The 22,373-nt window shown below is 38.5% G+C and overlaps 1 protein-coding gene across 3 annotated transcripts in view; it reads right to left on the minus strand.

Moving 5' to 3' along the window:
* The window catches only part of TLK1 (tousled like kinase 1), a 120,967-nt gene that overhangs the window by 64,204 nt on the left and 34,390 nt on the right, over positions 1-22,373 (minus strand). For all 3 annotated transcript variants that reach the window (XM_084799452.1, XM_084799450.1, XM_084799451.1), the window contains exons 2-3: positions 13,912-14,030; positions 80-151 (exon numbers count right to left, since the gene is read on the minus strand). In XM_084799452.1, coding sequence (XP_084655578.1) covers positions 80-151; positions 13,912-14,025 — 186 coding nt within the window. In that variant the 5' untranslated portion in view covers positions 14,026-14,030. The remainder of the gene's footprint in view (positions 1-79; positions 152-13,911; positions 14,031-22,373) is intronic.

Raw genomic sequence — 22,373 nt, forward strand, 5'->3', positions numbered from 1 at the left:
TGAGGAGGGAGGGACACTTATTTAGAAGACAATTCCACCTTTACTTTCCCAGTACCACATTTAAAATAAAATTACTTACCTCTGATTCTTTGTCACTTAGTGATCCTAAGCTTCCAAAACTGTGATTAGAGCTTTCATTATTTGTTGAGGCCTGTGAAAGGTTTTCAAAGGTTAAAATTAGGAGTGATTTTAAAGAAACAAATTAAATATGATTTCTTTAATCAAGGAAGCCAAGCAAGCAAGGTAAATCTAACAAATACCATATTCTCAACACTACAAATGTCTAGAATGATTTGTCAAGCTACCAAAATTCTGCTGTTTCAGAGTCTTATTGTACTGTTAACTTTTTTACATCATCAATTCAAAAACAAAGGAACTGGGCCATGTCTAGAATTCAAGATCATTAAAGTCATCAGGCAACATACAGAAAGCATCATTCGTGTGCCTCATTCACAATAATCACATTCTGTGTCTCACATACACCAACCAATGTAAGGCATCAGCCATGTGCCTCTGTCACCGTAAGAATCACATTCCATGTCTCGTACTTTCTTTCTTCATAAAAACAAACTGCCTTTTTTGTTCTGTTTTAATTTAATTTAAAAGCTCTTACGTACTTCGACAATTTTAACTGCTTTGCTAAAGTTTCCCTATTTTCTAGACAATGTATTTTTGAGCAGTGATGAACAGACACAAACTGTCTGCTGGTATATGCTTTCCTTCCAATATGCTTCCACAATGCTTAACATTTTGTGAACTCTTGTAGCAGTATCGATGTCTTGGATCCATCCTTATAGGAATGCTTTGACCAGACAATGATGACAGGTTGCTGCACAAATGCAAACCAACTGATATCCTCAGATTTCCCTCTCATTTGTAAGAATAGCTACAAATCTTACAGTTAAGTTACAAACTGGCCTAATTATTTGTAGATAAATTTCTGGTGACAACTGTGAGCCACTCTATGCTATGAACACTGTAAAGCTATCAACATGGGCTCTCAGCTGACATGATTAAGATTCAAGGAGTTCTGGAACAAAGTTAAAACTGAGTAAATTCTGATTCTGGAGTAATGCAGACAGTGGCAAAGTTTTGACCATCTATACAGCCTGGTGAAGACATGCACAAAACTAAACAAATGACAAAAATCTACAGACAAATATAATAAAGTCATGTGACAGAAATTTCCACAAATTCACCCCCAAAACAGCTGGGAGGGAACAATGCACAAGCAACTACAAAGCCTGTATACTAACCAGCGAGAGAAAAGCTATCTACAGAGTAAAAACAGATAGATACCATCAAAAGGCAAAACCCCAACTTAAAGACAGAAGCTGTAGCCAGGAGCCTTCTGACCTTTGAAATAATCACTAAGTACAGGAGTCTGTTCACAACAAAGTCTAAAGGTTGGGGCAGTCATAGTCATATCATAGGAGTCCTGGGAAGACCTGTCCATAACAAGGAAGGAAGTGCAAGGAATGCATATTGCTGGGTGTGGAATTAAAAGGAACACAATAGGTACAACAGCAATAAAGGAAAAGAAATATCCAGATAAAAGGCCAGAAGGGGGCTGGAGAGATGGCTCAGCTGGTTAAGCACTTGTGTAAGCATGGGAACCAGAGTTCAACCCCAACACTTACATAAAACTGAACACAGTAGCCGCATGCACCTATAATCTCAACACTGCAAGGCAGGCAGAGACAGGACACCCCTGGAGCTTGCTGGGCAAGCAGTCTATTCTAAGGGAGGAAGAGGGGAGCTCCAGGTTCAGTGAGAGACCCTGTTTCAAAGAATAAGTGGGAGGCTGGACAGAGGACTCAGCCATCAAGGGCCCTGCGTGTTCATCCAGAGGCCCCAGGGTTAGTTCCCAGTGTCCACACAGTAACTCAGGACCAGCTGTAACTCCAGTTCTAAAGGATCCGACTCATTCTTCTGCTCCCTGTAGACACCAGGCATGCACGTGATGAGCAGACATACATGCAAGCAAAACACCCAAACATGTATTAGAAATAAAAATGTTTGAAGGTGTATAGTGATGAAGAAGACATTGGTATTGATCTCTGGCCTCCACAAACATACACAACTGAATACACATGTGTAAACACACACAAATTTCTGAAAGCACAGGCTAGAAATCTCAAAAAGAAAGGAAAATGGCTCTGTTTTTAAATGAACCCAAAACCAACAGCAGAGGGAAGAAACTCTGTGGGAAAGCCATGCTGAACTACCTTAGTGTTCAGGCCACCTGATTTCTCAAAAACAAAACAAAACAAAAAAACAAAGAAACAAAAAACCAAAATGAGTCAATCTTATGAAGTTACTAGAAGAAAACCAAAGATGCAATAAGGGCCCAAATTAACAAAGGCATCAGAAACACACACAAAATAGGTGAAAACTGTAACCCACTATTTTCAAAGTGAGACACAGTATTACGAAATGGTTTATAATAAGAAAAAACATTACAATCAGATTTTTAAAGATCACAAGTAACAGAACTCAGAGAAGCTTCAGAAATAGTGTCAGTAAGGAACAAGCAATCATAAAGCACCAAGTGCTTTAAGAGAGCCCTAAGGTCACAAAGCATTTTGACAGTAAAAAGGACTTTTATTAATTAGATGTGTGTGTGTGTGTGTGTGTGTGTGTGTGTGTGTGTGTGTGTGTGTGTGTGTGTGTAGAACTAGTAATGTGTGGAGAGGGGTTGGTGCTCTCTGTCTACCATGTGGGCTCCAGGGATTGAACTTAGGTTGTTGGGCTTGGCAGCAAGCACCTCTACCCACTGAGTCATCTCAAGGACCAAATAAAAAGAATGAGAGAAAGCAACTAGGGAAGTACTGGAGGATTTAACAGAGAGAAAATAAATACTTAAAAGACTACTAAAAGGAAGCAGTTAAGAAAAACAAGAATACAACAATTTATATCCAGTGAAAGTGATTTTGTTTGTTTGTTTTGTGTTTTTTGTTTATTTGTTTGTTTCTCTGTCTGGGAACTCTGTAGACCAGGCTGGCCTAGAACTCACAGAGATCCACCTGCCTCTGCCTCTGCCTCTGCCTCTGCCTCTGCCTCTGCCTCTGTCTCTGGAATTAAAGTCGTGCACCATCACCACCCAAAGTGATTTTTAAGACACTGGCGTTAACTGAATACAATCAGGAACTAATTGCTCAGACAACCACAATGAAGAGCCGACCCTCTGAGCACTGATGGCAAGCAGTAGAGTATTATTTATTTACTGATATGGACTAATGAACAGTTGTGCGATATTCTAATTGTACCATCTGCATTGCCCTCAAGAGCTATAATTCTTAGTACATTAGATACAGATTCCAGTAAAAATAATATAGGCTTCAATTTGGACAAAAGAACTGCCCCAAAGCAACTACAAGTTGGATCAAAATCTCCAGTTTCACTGTTTAGAAAAAATTATTTCTAGACACCACAGCAGCGATGAAGTAAGGAGAAATATGTGGAAAATAAAGAACCACAAAGAAAAAAATTCAGAATGTTGCACATCAATTGTGCCCATGCCTCTAGATGGTACCTAATCTGTGTTAAGAGCCAGCTCTGAGCAGTCCAGGTAACTCTGAAGAACCTGAAAAGCAATACCAGTGGCTGGACCCCTGTGGCAACACAATTACACTGTCCTGATAAGTTAACTAGCTGCTATAAAACCTTAAAAAAAAAAAAAGTCAAGATTCTGCTGAACACACCCGGCTGGTCTCATTCTGACAGAGATACTGGAACCAACAAATGAGATACTTTGAAGTACCTATAGAAATGCTCAAAATGACAAGGTGAAATATGCTTGTAAAGAATGAACAAACTAAAATTTTTGCGAAGAAATAAGAACTAGAGAAGAGACAGATTGAACTCCAGAACTCAAAAGTTCCACTCTAAATGAGCACCCACTGCACTGGTTAACAGCAGAATGCAGAAGCGCAGAGAGCTTTCCAAACTAACAAGCATTCCAACGGACGTGCAGTTAGTCACAGGAGAGAAAGGAGCAGGGAAGAATGGAAGTCTAAAACTTGGTGAGGACATAAACTTATAGGCTAAAAGGTCCTGCATTCTCCCCAAGCAAGGTAACAAAAAAAAATATAGGTACGCACATCAGAGTAAAATATCTGAGACCAAGAAGAAAGAAGAAAATCCTGAGAGCTAGAGAGGTGGCTCGGTACTCACATAACAGCTTACAACCATCTCTAACGCCAGTTCATGAGACCTGACACATACACATGGTATGCTCACATGGAGGCAAAACATCCATACATATAACATAATTTTTAAAAAGAAACTAAAGAAGTCTTCTCTAAAAAGAAACCAAAACAACAAGAAAACTAAACTGTGCAAGTTTCTGGTGCAAACAGTGAGAGGCGGGAGGGGGGAGGAGAGGAAGGGTGATGGCGGTAGGAGGGAGCCAAGGGTGGTGGCGGCTGTGCTGATGACGATGGAGGAGGAGGAGGAAGGAAGGATGATGACTGTGATGACTATGGGATGACTATGACGATGATGATGAGCCAGACTCTCCTAGAAGTGGAAAGCATGACTTTTTAATTAGAAATAAGGGCTAAAGAAATGGCTCAGAGGCACATACTGCTCTTGCAGAGGATCTGAGTTTAGTTCCCAGCACACTCGAACTCCATCTCCAGGGGGGGGCCAATGCCCTCTTCTGGCTTCTATAAGTACCTATATTAGTGGGCACATACCCACACAATACACACAACTAGAAGAAGCAATTCATTCACAAGGACCAGAAATCAGAATGGTACCAGAGTGACAAGCAGTAACACAGAAAGCTAAAAGACAAAGAGACAATGCGTCAAATTTGAGAAAATTATTTCCAACCTAGAATACTACTCCCAGATAAATGAACAAAAAACCATGAGAGGAAAATAAGCAAGGTCTCAAAATATTCACCATGTTCCTTTCCAAAGGAAATGACTGGCAAATATGCCCTACTAAAACAAAGAAATAAATAACCCAAGACAAAGAAGGTGTGGGATACATGGAATAGGAGCTCAAACACAAATCAAAGGGAAATGAATACTCAGGGTTAGAAGTGCAATTCTAGGAAAATACACATCCCAGGAAACAGAGCAAACAGCCTCGGTTAGAACACATGAATGGAACTCTGAATGTACTTCAGGGGAGAGGTTTAAAGAACGAGGGAAATTCTAAAATGATGTCTGCACCTATCGGCTGAAGAGCACATGGATGTTTACACTAAACCAGTAAATAACTGTTAACTGAGCCGAAAGCAAAGGCTTTAACAAAGGAAATGCAATAATAGAGCCACCAAGTTCAGCCAGGAACAAATTTACAGTAAAAAGTATAAGCACTGAAATACTAATTTAACCACAAATTAAAGTGTTTGCTTCCATAAGGACAGCAGACTGGATGGTTCTGAGTTAACCCCTTGCCTTCTACAATACAAAGTCAGTATGTAATGAATCTGTTGTCGGCCTCTATTTGTTCTGTTAACTTCTATTTCTGTGTTGGTGTCAAACTGTTTTAATTCACCTTATTTCTTGGCATCTAATAGTACAACTCCCCCCAGTTCTGTACTGTCCCTAAATACTATCTTGATAAGTCACCTAGTCCCAGCTAGCCTTGAATTCATGAGCACGTTACCATGCCTAGGTATCTTTACCTTTATATTTTGATGTAAAAATTGGAAGTTTATTGATTTTTACCTTCCCCCAATACTGTAATTTTTAACTGATATTGTGCTGCTCTACAGGAAAACTTAAGAAGACGCGACATTATAATGCTGAGTCTTTCCACTCACAAGTACTACATTCATTCTGGATTTTTTTTTAAATTTCTCTGCACTTTATAGCCCTTGGTGAAATTGTCAAATGGCTTGTTAGATTTATTCTGAAGTGTCTTATAATTTTTATGTTATTGTACAGGATATCTCTTCAAAAATTTACCTCTCATTTTTTAATATGTAAAAATAATACTTATTTTTGAATGACGTATACATGACATAAGCACGCGTATCCTCCCTCAGCTGTCAATTCTTTGTGATTGTCTTCTGTAGCAATGAGTATAGTCTTTATTCTGATATGAGTGGTGGTAGCAAGGCTGGGTTGAGTCATGTAACCAAGTAAGCTGTGTAAGTAACATGAGTCATTCTCTATGTCCTGGGAGGACTACTTGAGGCAGGGTTTCTCTGTGTAGCCTTAGCTCTCCTGAACTTGCTTTGAGGACCAGGTTGGACTCAAACTCAGAGGTGCGATTGCCTCTGTCTCCCTGAGTGCTGGAATTACACGCATATATTACTGTGCCCGGCTTAAGGACTGCTTCTGGGCTCTATTAAAAGCCACTGCTTTGTTACCACTAAACTGATTATATGGGAATATAACCAATATTATATTACCTTGGCCTCTCAGATGCTTGGATCACAAATGTAAGTCACCTAGTACAGATTCCTTGGATAGTAAAACTAACAATTTCTTCATAAACATTCTTAACTCTATCTTCTACATCAAAATTAATATGCATTTTTCCATATGTTCACAGCGCCCTGTGCCATGAAGTGTTTTACTTAATACTTTTGTTCCTTAATTTTAAAAATGAGATTGCAGCTAGATCTTAAAAACATTTTATTTAGCAACCATACATTTTTCTACCAAACAGAAGCAATCTGTAAGATCTCTATACAGAATATTTTGAAATAGTATGATGATTTAAGTACATTATTGTTCCACAACTAATCTTCTGAAAATACATTTGTTACACTGAAAAATAAATATTTTTCCTAACCTCAATATAACTATTTCTATAAAGAACCTTTTTTAAAAAAATCACTTACACATTTAATTTGTATTTAATGTAACACATTTATAGGCATAATTCAGTACCTCAATACATGGCAGTCAAATCAGGGTAGTTGCTATTGCCAATTTGTTGTTTGTTTTTGTTTTTCAAGACAGTTTCTCTTGTAGTCCTGGGTGTCCTGAAGTTGCTTTGAAGATCAGGCTATCCTCGAACTCACAAAGATCTACCTGCCTCTGCCTCACCTCTCAAGTGCTGGGATTAAAGGCATGCACCACCACGCCCAGCTTGCTACTGCAAATTCTTGACCGCCTGTTCCAGCTCCTCTGTGAGTTCCATACACAGTACAAAACAGACGACTGCAAATCAGTCACTCTTACTGCCCTACAGGATATCAGAACCCCTTTTCTGTCCTAGTTTCCCATTATTCACTCTTCCCTCTCTTCTTCCTTCCTTTTAGTAACTAACTCTACTTTGAGATCAATTCTTCCTGTTTCCACAGAGCACATCTTCTGCATCTGGTTTATTTCAGCTAATAGTGTCTACTAGTTATGCCAATTTGGGCACAAATGGCAAATGTATATTTTGTTAAATGCCTATTTATTTTTATTTTTGTGTACATGTGTGTGCCACCTTGTCATATGTGCACCAGAGTGTCCAGAAGCACACATCAGATTCTTGGAAACTCAGCTACAGGTGCTCTGGAAGAGCAGCCAGTGCTCTGTGAGCCATCAACAGTCCTCAAAAGACTTAGGTTTTTGTTTTTGTTTGAGATTTTATTTATTTTCATTTTACATGGATGAGTATTTGCTGAAAGTATGTCTTTGTTCCATGTGTGCAATCCCCACAGAAGCCAGATGATGGTGTCAGATCTTCTTTGGTCTAGAGTTACACATGGTTGAGAGCTGTCATGCCAGTGCTAGGAACTGATCCTGGGTCCTCTGGAAGAGTAGCTAGGGTTCTTAACCATTGAACTATCTCTCCAGCCCTGGGGTTTCATTTTTATGACTGAAAAAAGGTCGTGTGTGTGTGTGTGTGTGTGTGTGTGTGTGTGTGTGTGTGTGTTCGTTCATCAATTCATATCTTAGTTGACTTCCTACAGTAGTTATTAGTGTTAGAATAAGTACCAACATTCATGTATCTCTGGTAAACTGACTTTATTTCCCTTGGGTATATTCTAGAAGCATGACAGCTCGTCTATCCTGTAGACTTAAGTTTTTCTGAAGATGGGTCATCATAATGGCCACCCTAATTTGCATTCCCACAGGCAGTGACTAAGAATTTCTTTTTGTTCCCATTACTGCCAGCATGTTATTTTTGGGGTTTTGGCAACAGCCACTCTGATGAGGGTGAGATGATATCCCATCACAGTTCTGATTTGCATTTCCATGACAGCTACTGATGCGTAATTCTGTAACACTTTCACTGGTTATCTTGTCAAGACTTTAGAGAATAATACTTAAAACTAGAAGATACAGTTTTTAAACTGAGACTACTAAAACTAAATTTTAAGAATTAGCTTCCTCATTTAAACACCTCCACATTTTAAGTCCTCATGGGGGTAGAAAGAGAGATCAACCCCCAAAGTTGCCCCCTGGCCTCCCCATATACGTGGCACAGCCCAGATATGCACACCCCAACTTAAGATTTTAAAAACTGAAAATTATTTATTTAGCCCTTATTACTAGTAAACATAAATTAGGCCATAGAAATATTAAATGGGACCATCCTATTCCATAAAGTACTATTGTGGAGCTTTGCTAGAAACTAGGGATTATCAAAGTATAACTTACCACCTGTTTTAACAGAGTTTCACTGGAATATAATCAGCCACATACACTGTGAATGACATTTGGTCTATGGTTCCTTGAGTGTCACAATGACAGTTAAGTAAAGCATTTATGACAGAATTCATATGACCTACAGTCACTACTTGATCGTGTAGAGAAAATGATCCAAATGCAGCTACACGGACCATATGAAAATTCGGGGGAGGTGGGGGTGGAATAATTTAATGCAATGCAGTATCTTACCAATGGGTGTGTGTGTGTGTGTGTGTGTGTGTGTGTGTGTGTGTGTGTAAGAACTGAATGCAATGCTGTACTTCACCAATAGACGCCCCCATCTAACCATGCTACTCTAATATAAAAATCCCTTGCTTCCCTAAAACGCATTGTCTCAATTTTTTAATTCAAAACTTAAGTCTTATGGATATAAAATACAATGAACATTTCTTATCTTAGGTACTCAACCTCCATTTTGATTTTGGGTTGGTCAAGCATCAAAAGTTGTTCTGTTTTGTGCTGTCTTATAATAATTTTGGTGGAACTATAAATTAACCTGTCTATGTACTACAGACATCTAAAGAAGATCCTTCCTCCACACACGTCTATGCATAGGCCCATGCCTATAGTTCAAAGAGAAAACACAAAAGCAACCTGACAACGCTTTCCCCTAGACCAGTGGTTCTCCACCTTCCTAATGCTGTGACCCTATAATACAGCTCTTCATGTTATGGGGAAGCCTACCATAAAATTACTTTCACTGTTATTTCATAACTAATTCTGCTACTGTTATGAATCATAATCAAAGGTACGAACCATAGGTTGAGGACTGTGGCCCTATAGCTTGGGATCTCAGAGTGACATAAGCACAGAGTGGAGGTGAAAGGTGTTACTTCATGGGCTGGGATCCCTTAAGAGCACCACAATCAGAAAGAAACAGGGGTTCTTTGGCCAAAGTGACCAGAGTTGCCCTGCGTGCTGTCCAAGTCTCATCTTCTCAGTCTCAGAACCATTCTGTGAATTGTCCCACACGCCACCAAATCTCTTCTGCTCTGTAAGACAGCTAAAACTGACTTCTTTTTCTATAAAGAAAATAAAATAATTTGTACAAAATGTCAAACACTTTAAATGGTTTAGCAGAAAATCTGAAGTGGACCAAAGACGAAAATCAAATCACCAATTAAGCAAGAAGACTTGTCTATCTCAGCATTTAATCAGGTGTTCTGACTAGCGCTAGCCCTAGACAAAAATTGCAAAACACACTAGGCTTTGGTTCCCATGCACAATTTCAATCAAAGTCAACTGCGCGTTCAAAAGAAAAACAGACTGGAAAAAACACCTGTTGAAGAAATGAATTTGTTAGACTAGAGAAAAGTATAAATGTGATGAAAAGTGGAAGAGAGAAGCATAAAACTGGTCCACAAAATAAGGCAGGAATCACAACTCGAAAACTATATTAAACCATTTCAGAGTTTCTAAGAAAGACAGTACTCATTCAGATGTGCCTTTCAGAAAACCCACCAAACTAGAAAAATGGCATCTTAAATGCACACACATTCCAAACTATATCCCTCTGGGGATAATTCAACAGTAAGATAAAACAGAGGACTTAAGTGACTCAACTCACAACTGACAAGGAAATAGGATCTGAGCATGTTCTTTTTTTGGCCAAACCTATGGTGAAGGGTGTCAATCCCAGGGCCTCTTGGATGGAGGTCTGACAACATGAGTTGCTCTCCTGCCTACAGTATTGTGTACATAGGACCACTGAGTAGCTCCAAAAGCGTATTGCTTTTGGTAAAACTAGCAGAGCTAATAATAAGTAAGTTGAACTAGGTTGCAGGACACAAGAGTCATGCACAAAACTCAACTGTACTTTTTATTCAACAGCAATGAACATCTGAAAATAAAATGAAGAGGACAATTCCATTAAAGGAGAAACAAAACAAAATTCAATAGCTTCATACTATTGTGAAAAAGGAAAAACTCGAAAGTTTAAACAAATGCAAGAACTATACACCAAAAGCCACAAAACATCATTGAAAGAAAACAAAATACCTAAAAATGTAAGGGCATTTATGCCATAGACTAGACAGCTTACTAAGAATGCCAATACTTAAACTAACCTAAACATTTACCTGAACGCCTACCAAAACTTCAGTTGTCTTTTACAGAAGGTGACCAGCTGATTCTAAAAGGCAGACAGAAATGAAAAAGACTCAAGAAAGCCAAAATAATATTAAGCAAGAACTAAGTCGGCAAATGCACACTTCCACATTTAAAATGTACCATAAGGTGCTGGAGAGACGGCTCAGTGGTTAAGAGCACTGTCTGCTCTTCCAGAGGACCTGAGTTCAATTCCCAGCAACCACATGGTGGCTGACAACCATCTACTCTAATGCCCTCTTCTGGCCTGCAGGTGTACATGCAGATAGAGTACTCATATACATAAAGTAAATAAATAAATAAGTAAACAAACAAGTAAATAAATAGAATGTACCACAAAACTACACTGAAGTATGATATTGTGTTGAGGACAAAAAGCATAGACCAGCAGAAAACTTATAGTTTATGTCCAATAAACAACTAGATAAACACATGTACATACAGTGAATTTAGGTATGTGTAAATACACATGTGTGTTCAAAATGATCCAAGACCTGAATGTAGGGGCTAAAATTATAAACATCTTTCTGGTTTCATTTTCTCCAATGACCAGGAAAAACACCTTAAAGAGAAGAATTACTTATTTTGGCTTAAGGTTTCATCACATGGCCCCATGCTCTTGGTGATAGCATCACAGAAGGACATGAAGAGACAGAGGAACTCTTCCCGAGGCCTACACTCTACTACCTCTTCCTCCAGCTAAGTACGTCTCATTTCCTAAGGCTTCCGCAATCTCCCAAAATAGCTCCACCAGCTGGGGCCAACTGTTCAGCACATGAACCTGAGAGGGACATAATATATTCACTCCTCAACAATGTCTTAGAAAAAAAATAGGTATATACTATGTGACATTGAACTATGCAAGTTTCTCAGATATAATAATGAAAGAAAACTGTGCAAATCATTTAGACCAGGATCTATTACCCATCACACATAAAAATCTCTTATAACTCAAGATTTAAAAGCAACCCAACTTAAAAATGAAGAATTTGACTAGATACCCCATCAGAGAACATACACAAATAGTAAGTGGGTATATGGCAAAAACTTCACTGGTCAACAGGGAAATGTAAATCAGAACACTATATGGTATTACTTTATACACTGACCAGAATGCTACGCTATAAGAGATAATGACCAAGTACTGACAAGGATGGAGAAACCATCCTCCTTGTTCATTGCTTGATGAGGATGTAAGACAGTTGGAAAACAGTTTGGCAGTTTCCCAAAATAAGAAACATGAAATCACCAAGAGAAGAATAAAGGATGATTTAACACACACTAAGCAGAAGATGTAATGCAGCATCTGAATAGATCCAGGGACAGAAATCACAGGAGTCTCAACAGATGTGGAAAAGGTCTTTGGACAAAGTTCAACATCCTTTTACGACCAACACTCAAGAAATTAGCAGCAAGCCAGGCACAGTGGTGCACACCTCTAATCAAAGCACTCAGAGAGGCAGAGGCAGGCAGATCTCCATGAGTTCTGAGGCCACCTGGTCTTCAAAGTGAGCCTAGGACTGCCGAGATAACACAGAGAAAGCCTGTCTTGGAGAAAAAAAGAAAGAAAGAAAAAAAAAACCCAAGAAAAAGAAAAAGAAAGAAAGAAGTAAAGAAAAGAAACTAGCAGCAGCAACAAAGGGGATCATAGTGCATTGAAGGCTGGTAACAAAACATTACACTGAATTAGGAAAACTGAAAGTATTTCTTCTAAAATCAGTAACAAGGCAGGTTTCCACTGCTTAACTCTTATTCAATATGATACTTGAATTGTTGGCCAATCATAAGACAAGAGCAAGAGACAAAGGGGCCATAAATAGGAAATGAACTCGCTCAAATCACCCCTTTTTACAGATAATATGTTCCCATACTTAAGAGATTCTAAAGTTGCCAGAAAGCTCTTATATGTGACAGACTTTAAGTATTAGGATACATGTTCCACATACAAAAACAGTAGCTTTTCTATATATCAACAACAAACACCGAGAAGGAAACCAAGGGCACAGTTCCATTCACAATGGAATAGTGTGCGTAATAATTTAAACGTGTGTGTATACTGGTAAATAGATAACTGACAGACACCTAACCAAGGAGGTGAAAGAAATCCACAATGAAATCCTTGAAACATTAAAGACAAATTGGAGACACTACAAAATAGAGCTCAAACACTAGCACAATATTGTGAAAATGCTGTATTACCAAACATAATCTACAGATTCAACATAATCCTCCATCAAAAGCCGAGCACATTCCTCAGAAACAGAAAAAAGAATCCTACAACTCACATAGAAATATTAATGACATCAAGCAGCCACAAGACACCCTCAGCCAAAAAAGAGCAAGGCTGGCAGCATCACAATTATCTGATTTCAAATTATACTACAGACGCTTAACAGAAACAGTATGCTACTGAGACTAACATGCACAGATCAAGGGAACAGACAGCACAGAAGCCCACACAGGTGATTTTCAACAAAGGTGCTAAAAATGTATCTTGGAGAAAAAGACAATCTATTCCAATTTGATGGAAAAACTAGATCCCTTTCTCTCACTCTGTGCAAAATTCAATTCAAAACGGAGTGAAGAATTTCATGTAAGACCTCCCTCCCATTAGAAACTGCTACAGGAAAAGCAGGGCATAGGCAAGGATGTTTTGCTCAAGAAATAATAGCAAGAATTGTCAAACACAGCTGCATCAATATAGAAGTCTTCTGCACAGCAAATAAAAAGAGATAAAGTTTCTAATTTCCTTCTACACATGATAAAAATCTTAAAAAGTAAGAGTTTGTCAGCCAGCGTAGTGGCACATGCCTTTAATACCAGCACTCAGGAGACAGAGGCAGGCAGATCACTTTGAGTTCAAGGCCAGCCTGGTCTACAAAGTGAGTCAAGGACAGCCAAGGCTACACAGAGAAACCTTGCCTGGGGGAGGGGGGAGGGAAATAGTTTGTCATGTATACAGGGCTTCTGTGCAAAGGATACTTTGTAGTTTTAGTGTTTTATATTGGGGTGTTTGCACATATCATGGTGGCCAATGGACAGGCTGTAAGACTTGGTTCTCTGCTTCCAACATGAGTCCTGGGGCTTGAACTCTGGTGATCAAGCCGTCTCAACCAGCCCTACTAAACATGGTCTAGACCACTTAACACAAAGAAAGGTCTTTAAATGAGATTAAAATTTTACTCACTTTTGCACCAACACTGCAACTCCCAGTACTCCCAGTGCTCCCAGTCGCAACTCCAGTAAATCTCGCTTCCAATAACTCTTGCCTTCTTGGATCCAGACTGTGAAGCTCATCCATTGCACCTAGTAAGACAAAAACAACACATACGCATGTGTGCATGCACATTACATGTAGTGAGATATAAAATTTACAGACTGACTTAGGACTTAGCCAAGCGTGGTGGACACATGCCTTTAATCCCAGCACCCAGGGAGGCAGAGGCCAGTCTGGTCTACAAAGCTAGTAGTCCAGGATAGTCAAGGCTACACAGAGAAACCCTGTCTCAAAAGAAAAAGAAAGAAACTACAACTTAAAAAAAAAAGTGCACCCCATTTAACAAAACATCTTGTAGTAGTTTAGTTTTGACTATATAGGCCACAGTACACCCAATTCAGTTCTCTCTCTCTCTCTCTCTCTCTCTCTCTCTCTCTCTCTCTCTCTCTCTCTCTCTCTCTCAAGCGCACACACACAAAAACATAAAGATGTTCCATGAAACACTGGCCTACTGTAGCAAAGTAATAAAAGTCCTATACGAACCAGGTATGTGGCACATACCTACATACCTAACACTAAGGAGGCTAAGACAGGAAGATCATGAGTTCAAGGCTCTCTTCCTGCCTTAGCCTCTAGGCAGCATGGGTTACATTACCTCATCTCAAAAACATAAGAAAAGAGTCCTATACAATGTCAATTCTGTTCTAATACACTAAGGGGATGGAAGAACACACTGGTTGTGAGTCACAAGTGAACTTACAAAAGGAGCACTCGCCGAGCACAGAACAGGTGGCTTTCGGAATGCACTGGCAGTGCCTGAAAATCTACCTATAACACTAGAGACTTGTTAGCTAAGTATCTTCTTAGACTTAGTATGAGCGAAAAGCAGTCCCTCTGCAGCCTGGACCAGAACCTACATTCTAATAAGGCCCCGTCAGCACTTTGTACATGAGAAGCTCTGCTGTCAAACAACGATTTGCCAACTTTTTTTATTTAAAGAGAGAGATCCTAAGCATTTCAAATTCTGTAGGCCAACAAGCAAAATCATGTCCACATTTACATAACAAGAGAAAAGGTTTCCACCAACTTCATGGACAGAACTCAAGCAATGCCACTGAGACTGGAGTCTCACAATACAAGTCTACTGATGGGAATAGACTCTTCGGGGAGACCACCCTACTTACTAGGGTTTCCTAGTCCAAAAATCTCTTGTGAATATTCACCCATAAATCCTGATCTGAAATGAGACTCTTATGTATTTATCTTTTTTAACATTTAAGCTTTTAATATAAAAAAAATCACTTTGGTAGCCAAGCACTCAGGAGGCAGAGGCAGACAAAGCTCTGTAGTTCGAGGCCAGCCTGGTCTACAAAGTGAGTCCAGGACAGTCAGGGCTCTGTTACACAGAGAAACTCTGTCTCAAAAAACAAAGCAAAACAAAACAAAAATCACCTTGCTGTAATAAACTCGTAAGTGAACATACGATCCAACTCACCCAGTCCCTGACTATATTACAGTAAGCTTCTGGAGTTACAATGGCCATTCTGAAGCCCAAGAGCTTCACTTAGGGTTTTACATTTTTACTATCAATTACATGCTTAGATCTTATTTTTACTTTATATGTACATGTACCCGAGTGTATGTTTGTGTATCACCTGCATACACGTGTCCATGAGGCCAGAAAAAGGTCTTATATCTCCAAAAACTGTGAGTTGTCACATGGGTGCTGGGAACTGAACCCAGGTACTCTGCAAGAGCAGCCAATGCTCCTGACCCTGAGGTATTTTCACTAACATGGGTACAGTCATATACCAAAACCATCGTGTGACTTTAGTTAACAATATTTATTACTTGGAAGACAAGTGTAGAATTCTATTGGGTGACTCTTTAGAGGTTTGCCTTGAACTGTGTCACTACAGTACAGAAGCAATTAAAGGGTCAATAGAAGCTCTTCAGTTGTACAACCAAGGAGATTCTGAAACACAGGAGTCTCCTTTGGGCTTGCTACACCATCTGGAAAAATGCCCCTAAAACTATAGGTGGAGCTGAAAACTATACCCATGCATATCTGTGTAGGACTGAAGATCTGCCTTCTTGGATGGCACTGAAGTATATACAAGGGTGTAACATACTTTACTAGGTGTGCATTATGTTTTTGTTGTTTATTTATTTGGTTGGTTGGTTGGTTTTTTGTGACAGGGTTTCTCTGTAACATTGGCTCTCCTAGATCTCACTCTGTAGACAGGCTGGCCTCAAACTCAGAGATCCATCTGCCTCTGCCTCCTGAGTGTTGGGATTAAAGGTATGAGCCTCCATACCTGGTATATATGCATCATTTTATCTTCTAATTTTATGTTATATTCATTTAAAAATAGTAAACCTGAAGAAAAACAATTTTAAAAGTAAATAGTATTTGATAATAGTAACTGATAATAGTTGGTCCTCTTTTATCATAAAATTTCAATCTCTGCCTTTAAACTGTAAAAAAAAAAAAAAAAGAAAAAGAAAAAAGAAAAGAAAAGAAAATACTTTACCAACATTAAGCCAATCCGAATACTCACTTTTGTCCTCAACAAATATTTTTGGAGGGAACGCTAATTTAACTCCATGAGAGTGAATGACATTCACAATAGTGATTCACATATTTCCTGAAAATGATTTGCTGATAAATAACATATTAACCATGGGCTTTGAACATCTGACATTTTTAATCAGTTTGTGAATCTGCATACATTTTATCTGTTCCACGCATACTTGTCAATATCCACTGTAGGAGAGTTCAGTGAGTTCCACTTCCCTTTGTGCTAAGGTATTCCTTCAACTTTGAAAACACCTGTCTGAAAATGCTCCACAAAAAACATCCACACCGTTAATTTCTCTGCCACTTTAAGCTTGTCAGTGAGTTCTCCAGGAACAACTGAGTAGCATCAATAACATCTGTCAACTCCTCAAGAGCCAGGAGAAGCACTATAAACCACGTGCCTTGTATTTTAATTGACTATCAAAGCCACCACAGATGTTCTGCAGTGTTAAAATCATTTATTCTTGCCAAAAAGCTAACAATTTTAAGCAAGTCTCTGGACATAACTTTTTTGACTTCTGTGATCCAACAATTTAATTAACTCAACATCAGTAAATGACTCTGCCTAACTAGCAAATGAGTCCATTGGAAACTTGTTTTGATGGTAACTTCAGGTCTTTTTCATTTTTATTTCTAGGAAAAATTATTTCATAATTAAGATACTTCATTTCAAAATTTCCAATTATACTACCAAAAGTTGGGAATGCTGCAGTGTCTTTACTCTGGAAATGCCAATATATATTACTCTATCCCAATTGTACTGTTACAGCATAATAAGAAAATGTTTGCTTTTTTACTATTTAACTCAACAAAGTAATCCAAATTGCATTCAGAGGCCAAGGGTGTAGTTCCATGGTAGAGTGCATACTCGGCATGTACAACCCTTGGGTTTTAGCTCCAGCATATATGTGCACACAGGGATATGTGCACAAAGTCCATTTTCTCTTGTTTTGATGGACAAGAACTAGTAATAAAGAAAACAAATAACAGAGATCAACAACAGCAATGGTATTCAGCATACTGCCACGTTATAACTATATCACTAAAATTTACAATCTAAGAGCAGTAAAAAGTAATGAGAATTATAATGTATGGTCTCTGTCACACTATAACACAGAAAGAAATCGTCATAACTTTTGGAAAGATTGAACACTATTTGTAGACATTTAAATTGAAGTTTCAATATTATTCTTCTTCAGTTGATCTTTTAAAGCATATTTAAAATGCAGAAGTACATAGGTTTGCTGACTATCACCTGAGAGCACATTTCAAACATATCAATCTAATCCAAGTTGTCATTTAACACTCAAGTGTTCAGTATTCAATTACAAAGGGTGAAACTTTCTAAGAAAAAGTAACCACATCCATTGTTATTTATTATATTGTGTTTATACTTTGTAAAAAATTAAAGAACATATTTAAAAAATTAACATTCTTAAGGAATATCCCATAATAGTCCCTGCCAGTGATCTTACAATTCTAGCGATCAAGACAAGTTCAAGGCCAGCCTGAGCTACATAGTAAAAGTTGCACGGTGGCCTGAGCTACATGGCAAGACCCTGTCTCATAAAAGCCACCATCAACACAAAGAGCAGCCCCTAACTATGCTTGGCTGCACCCCATTATTTTTACTAGCCTACTTCTCAGGTTCATGGTTGTAAACTTCAAATTTCAAATAAAAACAAGAGCAGAGGCTCCCCAAATTAGAGATCAACAGCATTCTACATGAGCAAAGTAGACTCGGAGGACAAAAATAAGGCACATAACTTGAACCCATTCGAGCACTGTGCTGTGTCCCACTCTCCTCCTCTTTGCTGTGTCTTTCATATAATGCTCAGCTGTCATAAAGCATGACTTCCCAGAATGGCACAGAAGATATACGAATTATGGCCAATCAGCATAGCTTATAATTACCCCATCCTAATTTTTAACAAAAATTTTCCATTGTGTAATTTTGGTTGTCTAAGTCTTTATCTTTAACAGTCAAAATAAAATCAAAATATTTAGAAAGCGTTTCTTTAAAAGTTACTATCCCCATTACCAAAAAGTCAAGAAAATAAGTCCATTCATTAAAAACCTCTAATAGAGTCTGCTGCTGCTGCTGGCATATCACCATAACATTTTAAAACTTGAAACTTCCCAAAGTCCAAAAACTTGTAATTCAATTCCAGATGGTTAATTTTCTGTGTAACACCTGATAGATGGCTTATACATCACAGTTTAAGTTCTTCTTCTGTTAATATTTTTCATATAATGCCTAATAAGGCTGAGGACATTTTTAATAAAAAGGAAAACCAGGATAAAACTAAGAAATAGTTTAATAAAATAAAATATTTCATTTAAGTCATCTCTTTTTGCTCATATCAATGCACTTCAAAGTACAGAAACAAGAAACTAAAGCAAAAATTTTTCTAACACTTTTAGATTAATTCTAACTATTGTCTTAAGACATTCTCTAGGATCTCATCAGAGAAGTATAGTTCTCATCTGTCCAAAAATAAATACATAAATATTTTCCAGCGGGTAACAGATTATAGAAAATCATAACTGATCAAATGCAGCGCTATGGAGCCCAGTCCAAACTGATCCATCTACAGCACACTCCCTTGCATAAGGCTCAGGGAACATTCTGGAAGGTGTGTGCGCGCACATGCGCGTGTGTGTGTATGTGAGGGGGGGGGGAGAAGACTGTTAGAGACAGACAATCAAGGGGTTTACTGTGAGAAGTATCTCCTAGAAATGTCAGACACCCATGAATACACCCATGAAATATAACATGGCTGCCTAAACATGAGCAGATATGCTGACATGGAAGAGGAAAATCTCATGAGGCCTCAACCCTAGATAAAGACCTACGGCAAATAAGGAATGGAGAAGAACAAGAGAAATAAATAGCCTCTCACAAAGAAATGAAGACATTGTATGGCAGGGTAATTCCTTTATCAAGGCCCCACCAAAGAGGGCAAGAAGCCCTGGATGGCCACTGCATGAAGCCATGAAAGTAAAACTTGAGTTGTGCTGGAAACCTCAAGATACTGAGGTGCCGGAGCCATGTCATGTCTACTAAGGAAAGCTAACACAGGGAGTGGAGCCAGCCAAAGAAAGTGACACCGTGTGAAGCAAAGCTGGAAGGCCAGAGCTATCTAAGCCCTCTGACGTTAGACATGGCACCACAGGGTTTGGAGTTCCCTCTGCTGGGTTTCAATCTGGCTTTGGTCCAGTATTTCATCACTATGCCCCGATTCCTTGATTTGGCAACAGTAATGCATATTCTGTGCATACACAAAGACACACAAACATACACACAACAATAAAAGAAGAAGAGGCAATAAACTGGAAAGAGGGGTAAGTAGGAGGGTTAACAGGGAGGAAAGGGGAAACAATCTAATTATCACCTCAAAAAACCTAAAAATACCCAATTTTCAAATAATAAATACATTTTCATTGATGAATGTTTTATATAACTTATTTTGTCATTAAATTTGAAATTTGATTCCCTATTTTAAAATCAAATCGTCTCATTTTTTTGCAGTTTAAGGCACAACACACTAAATGAGTACCACAAAAACTATCAATCGGAAGTCTTCATTTCTTAACAGCTTTCTCTCACATGAGCTTAATAAAAACATACCCTACATTTTTGTAGTAATTTTAGTTAGAATTCTCTCTCACTTTGTCTTTTGTTTTTGTGTTTTGGCTTGGTTTTTGGTTTTTTGAGACAGGGTTTCTCTGTGTAGCCTTGGCTGTCCTAGACACGGTTTGTAGAGCAGGCTGGCCTCGAACCTGAGTTATAAATCCTCCTGCCTCTGCCCAGTCTCTCTGAGTGCTGGGATTATAGGTGTGCGTCACCACACCCAACTTGGAACTCTCTTTTTAAGTGATATATATATATTCCCCCCCCCCCAAAAGGAAAAAGGTCACAATTTTCTCAAAAATACAACTTTCTCCACTGATTTGAAATACCTCTCTGGTCAATCACATCTCATACAAGCAAAGTCTGTTTGTACACTTAATTCTGTTCTAGTAAACTATCTCTGAGCCATATACACCTACCCCACTACCTATCTATAGACCCCCACACCCCATACAGAGAGATTGCACACACATTATCACATATAGCAAGTATTTTATACAAATGACTACAGAGTCATAACAGGCACAGAATCTAACGTACATGTAATTCTATAAGCCTGTAGTGAGAAGACAGTCTACCCTAGATGCTCTCCATGTTTAATGCTGTTATCATTTTAAACACTACTCTTGGAGCCTTCACAGGAAAGAATTAAGATATAATAGACTTAACTGCACAGACTGAATCAGAGGCAACACACTGGGTTTATGCTTCTCTATATGACTTTTTAAACTATTTTAAATTGTATCCCTTATTAATAAAAAAGGTCTGATGACTAATCTTGCTTTCACCAAAAAATAAACACACGGAGAGCTGAGGAGGTGGTTCAGCACTTGCGACCCAACCTGAAGACCTGAGTGTGGCTCTCCAGAAGCTTGTGAGCCAGCTTGCCTAGAGCATACCACAGAAGCAACAGTAGACCCTTTGTCAGACGAGGACAAAGGTGAGAGCGTACATGGGGGGCTGTCCTCTGACCTCCACATACATGCCGTGTAACACACAACACACACATGCTAAAGTTGTTTCGGCTTGGTCAAATTCCTTTAATCCTGCCCCCCACTGCAGCATCCTGATATATAATAGAAAAATAACGAAAGGGAAGCTATAGATCTGTTACAGTAACACAAGTCTGCATGCTGAACTAAACCTGGCACTTGGGGCTCATTCAGTAAGCGCACCTATTCGCATGTAACATACAGGTGAATGCCAGCATACACAATATACATCTCATAATCTGTGCTCTTTCCAGCTTTCTCCCTGGGCTCTGAAATTCCTAGTGGGTAGAACAGCATAGATTTTAATGTTTAATTTCTCTATATCATATAAGATAATTAACCAAAATCCTTTTTCTCTAGCCTCAGGGTTAGAATTTTAATTTTCCCTCTCATGCATTCATGCATGACTATACAGATACACACTTTATACTAGATCTTATTTTGATATTAACATATAGTCTCATTTTAATAATAAAAAATTGAAAAAGAGGTTAAGTTCTCAACTGAGAACACCTTTATTCCAAAAGAAGGTTCTAGAAGAAGTCTGTGTGTATGTATGACAGAAAAAGAAAGTGGAAAAATAAAGACAAAGGGGAGACAACTGTGTGGAGAGAAGGAATGTTCTCCAAGCACAGACTCATAGAAAAGGACTGAGACGTTGACTGGATCCTGTCTTCACACCAAGGATTAAGCATCTTTCTTCTTTTGTGTCTTCCCTTACTCTTAAAGTAACAGCTACTTACAAAATATAGAAAGCTCCCTCCAAGCTCATCTCCTAGATCCCATTCCTCAGAGGTACAGACATACCTATATGATCACTTAAATTTTTTTTCTTTCAATTGTCGAATTTCCTGACAAGATTCATTTCATAATGCCAACTTGTTTGCCATGAGCAAAAGAGTATACATTTTTCATTTTTAAAACAAGCAATTTCATTTTGTTCTCTTTGGACCCTTAATAAAGAACACAGAACTGCTGACAAAAATGAAAAAAAAAATGTAAAAATGCACATTAATTCAAGTTAACCCTCACCTGTATGCCCTATGAAAACCGGAGGGAGCATTCTGGCTTATTTTTCCCTCACTCTTTTTCCCCTTTGTTTTCCAACAATAAAGATAATGCATTATAGTAACCCCTGATATTTATAACTTCAAAGTGAAAAAAGTTTCATTATGTGATACATTTTGTATATGTTAATGTACTGGTAAATGAAAAATGCATAAAA

Source organism: Acomys minous (genome assembly GCF_964271855.1).
Source record: "Acomys minous genome assembly, chromosome: 10".
Lineage (NCBI taxonomy): Eukaryota > Metazoa > Chordata > Mammalia > Rodentia > Muridae > Acomys > Acomys minous.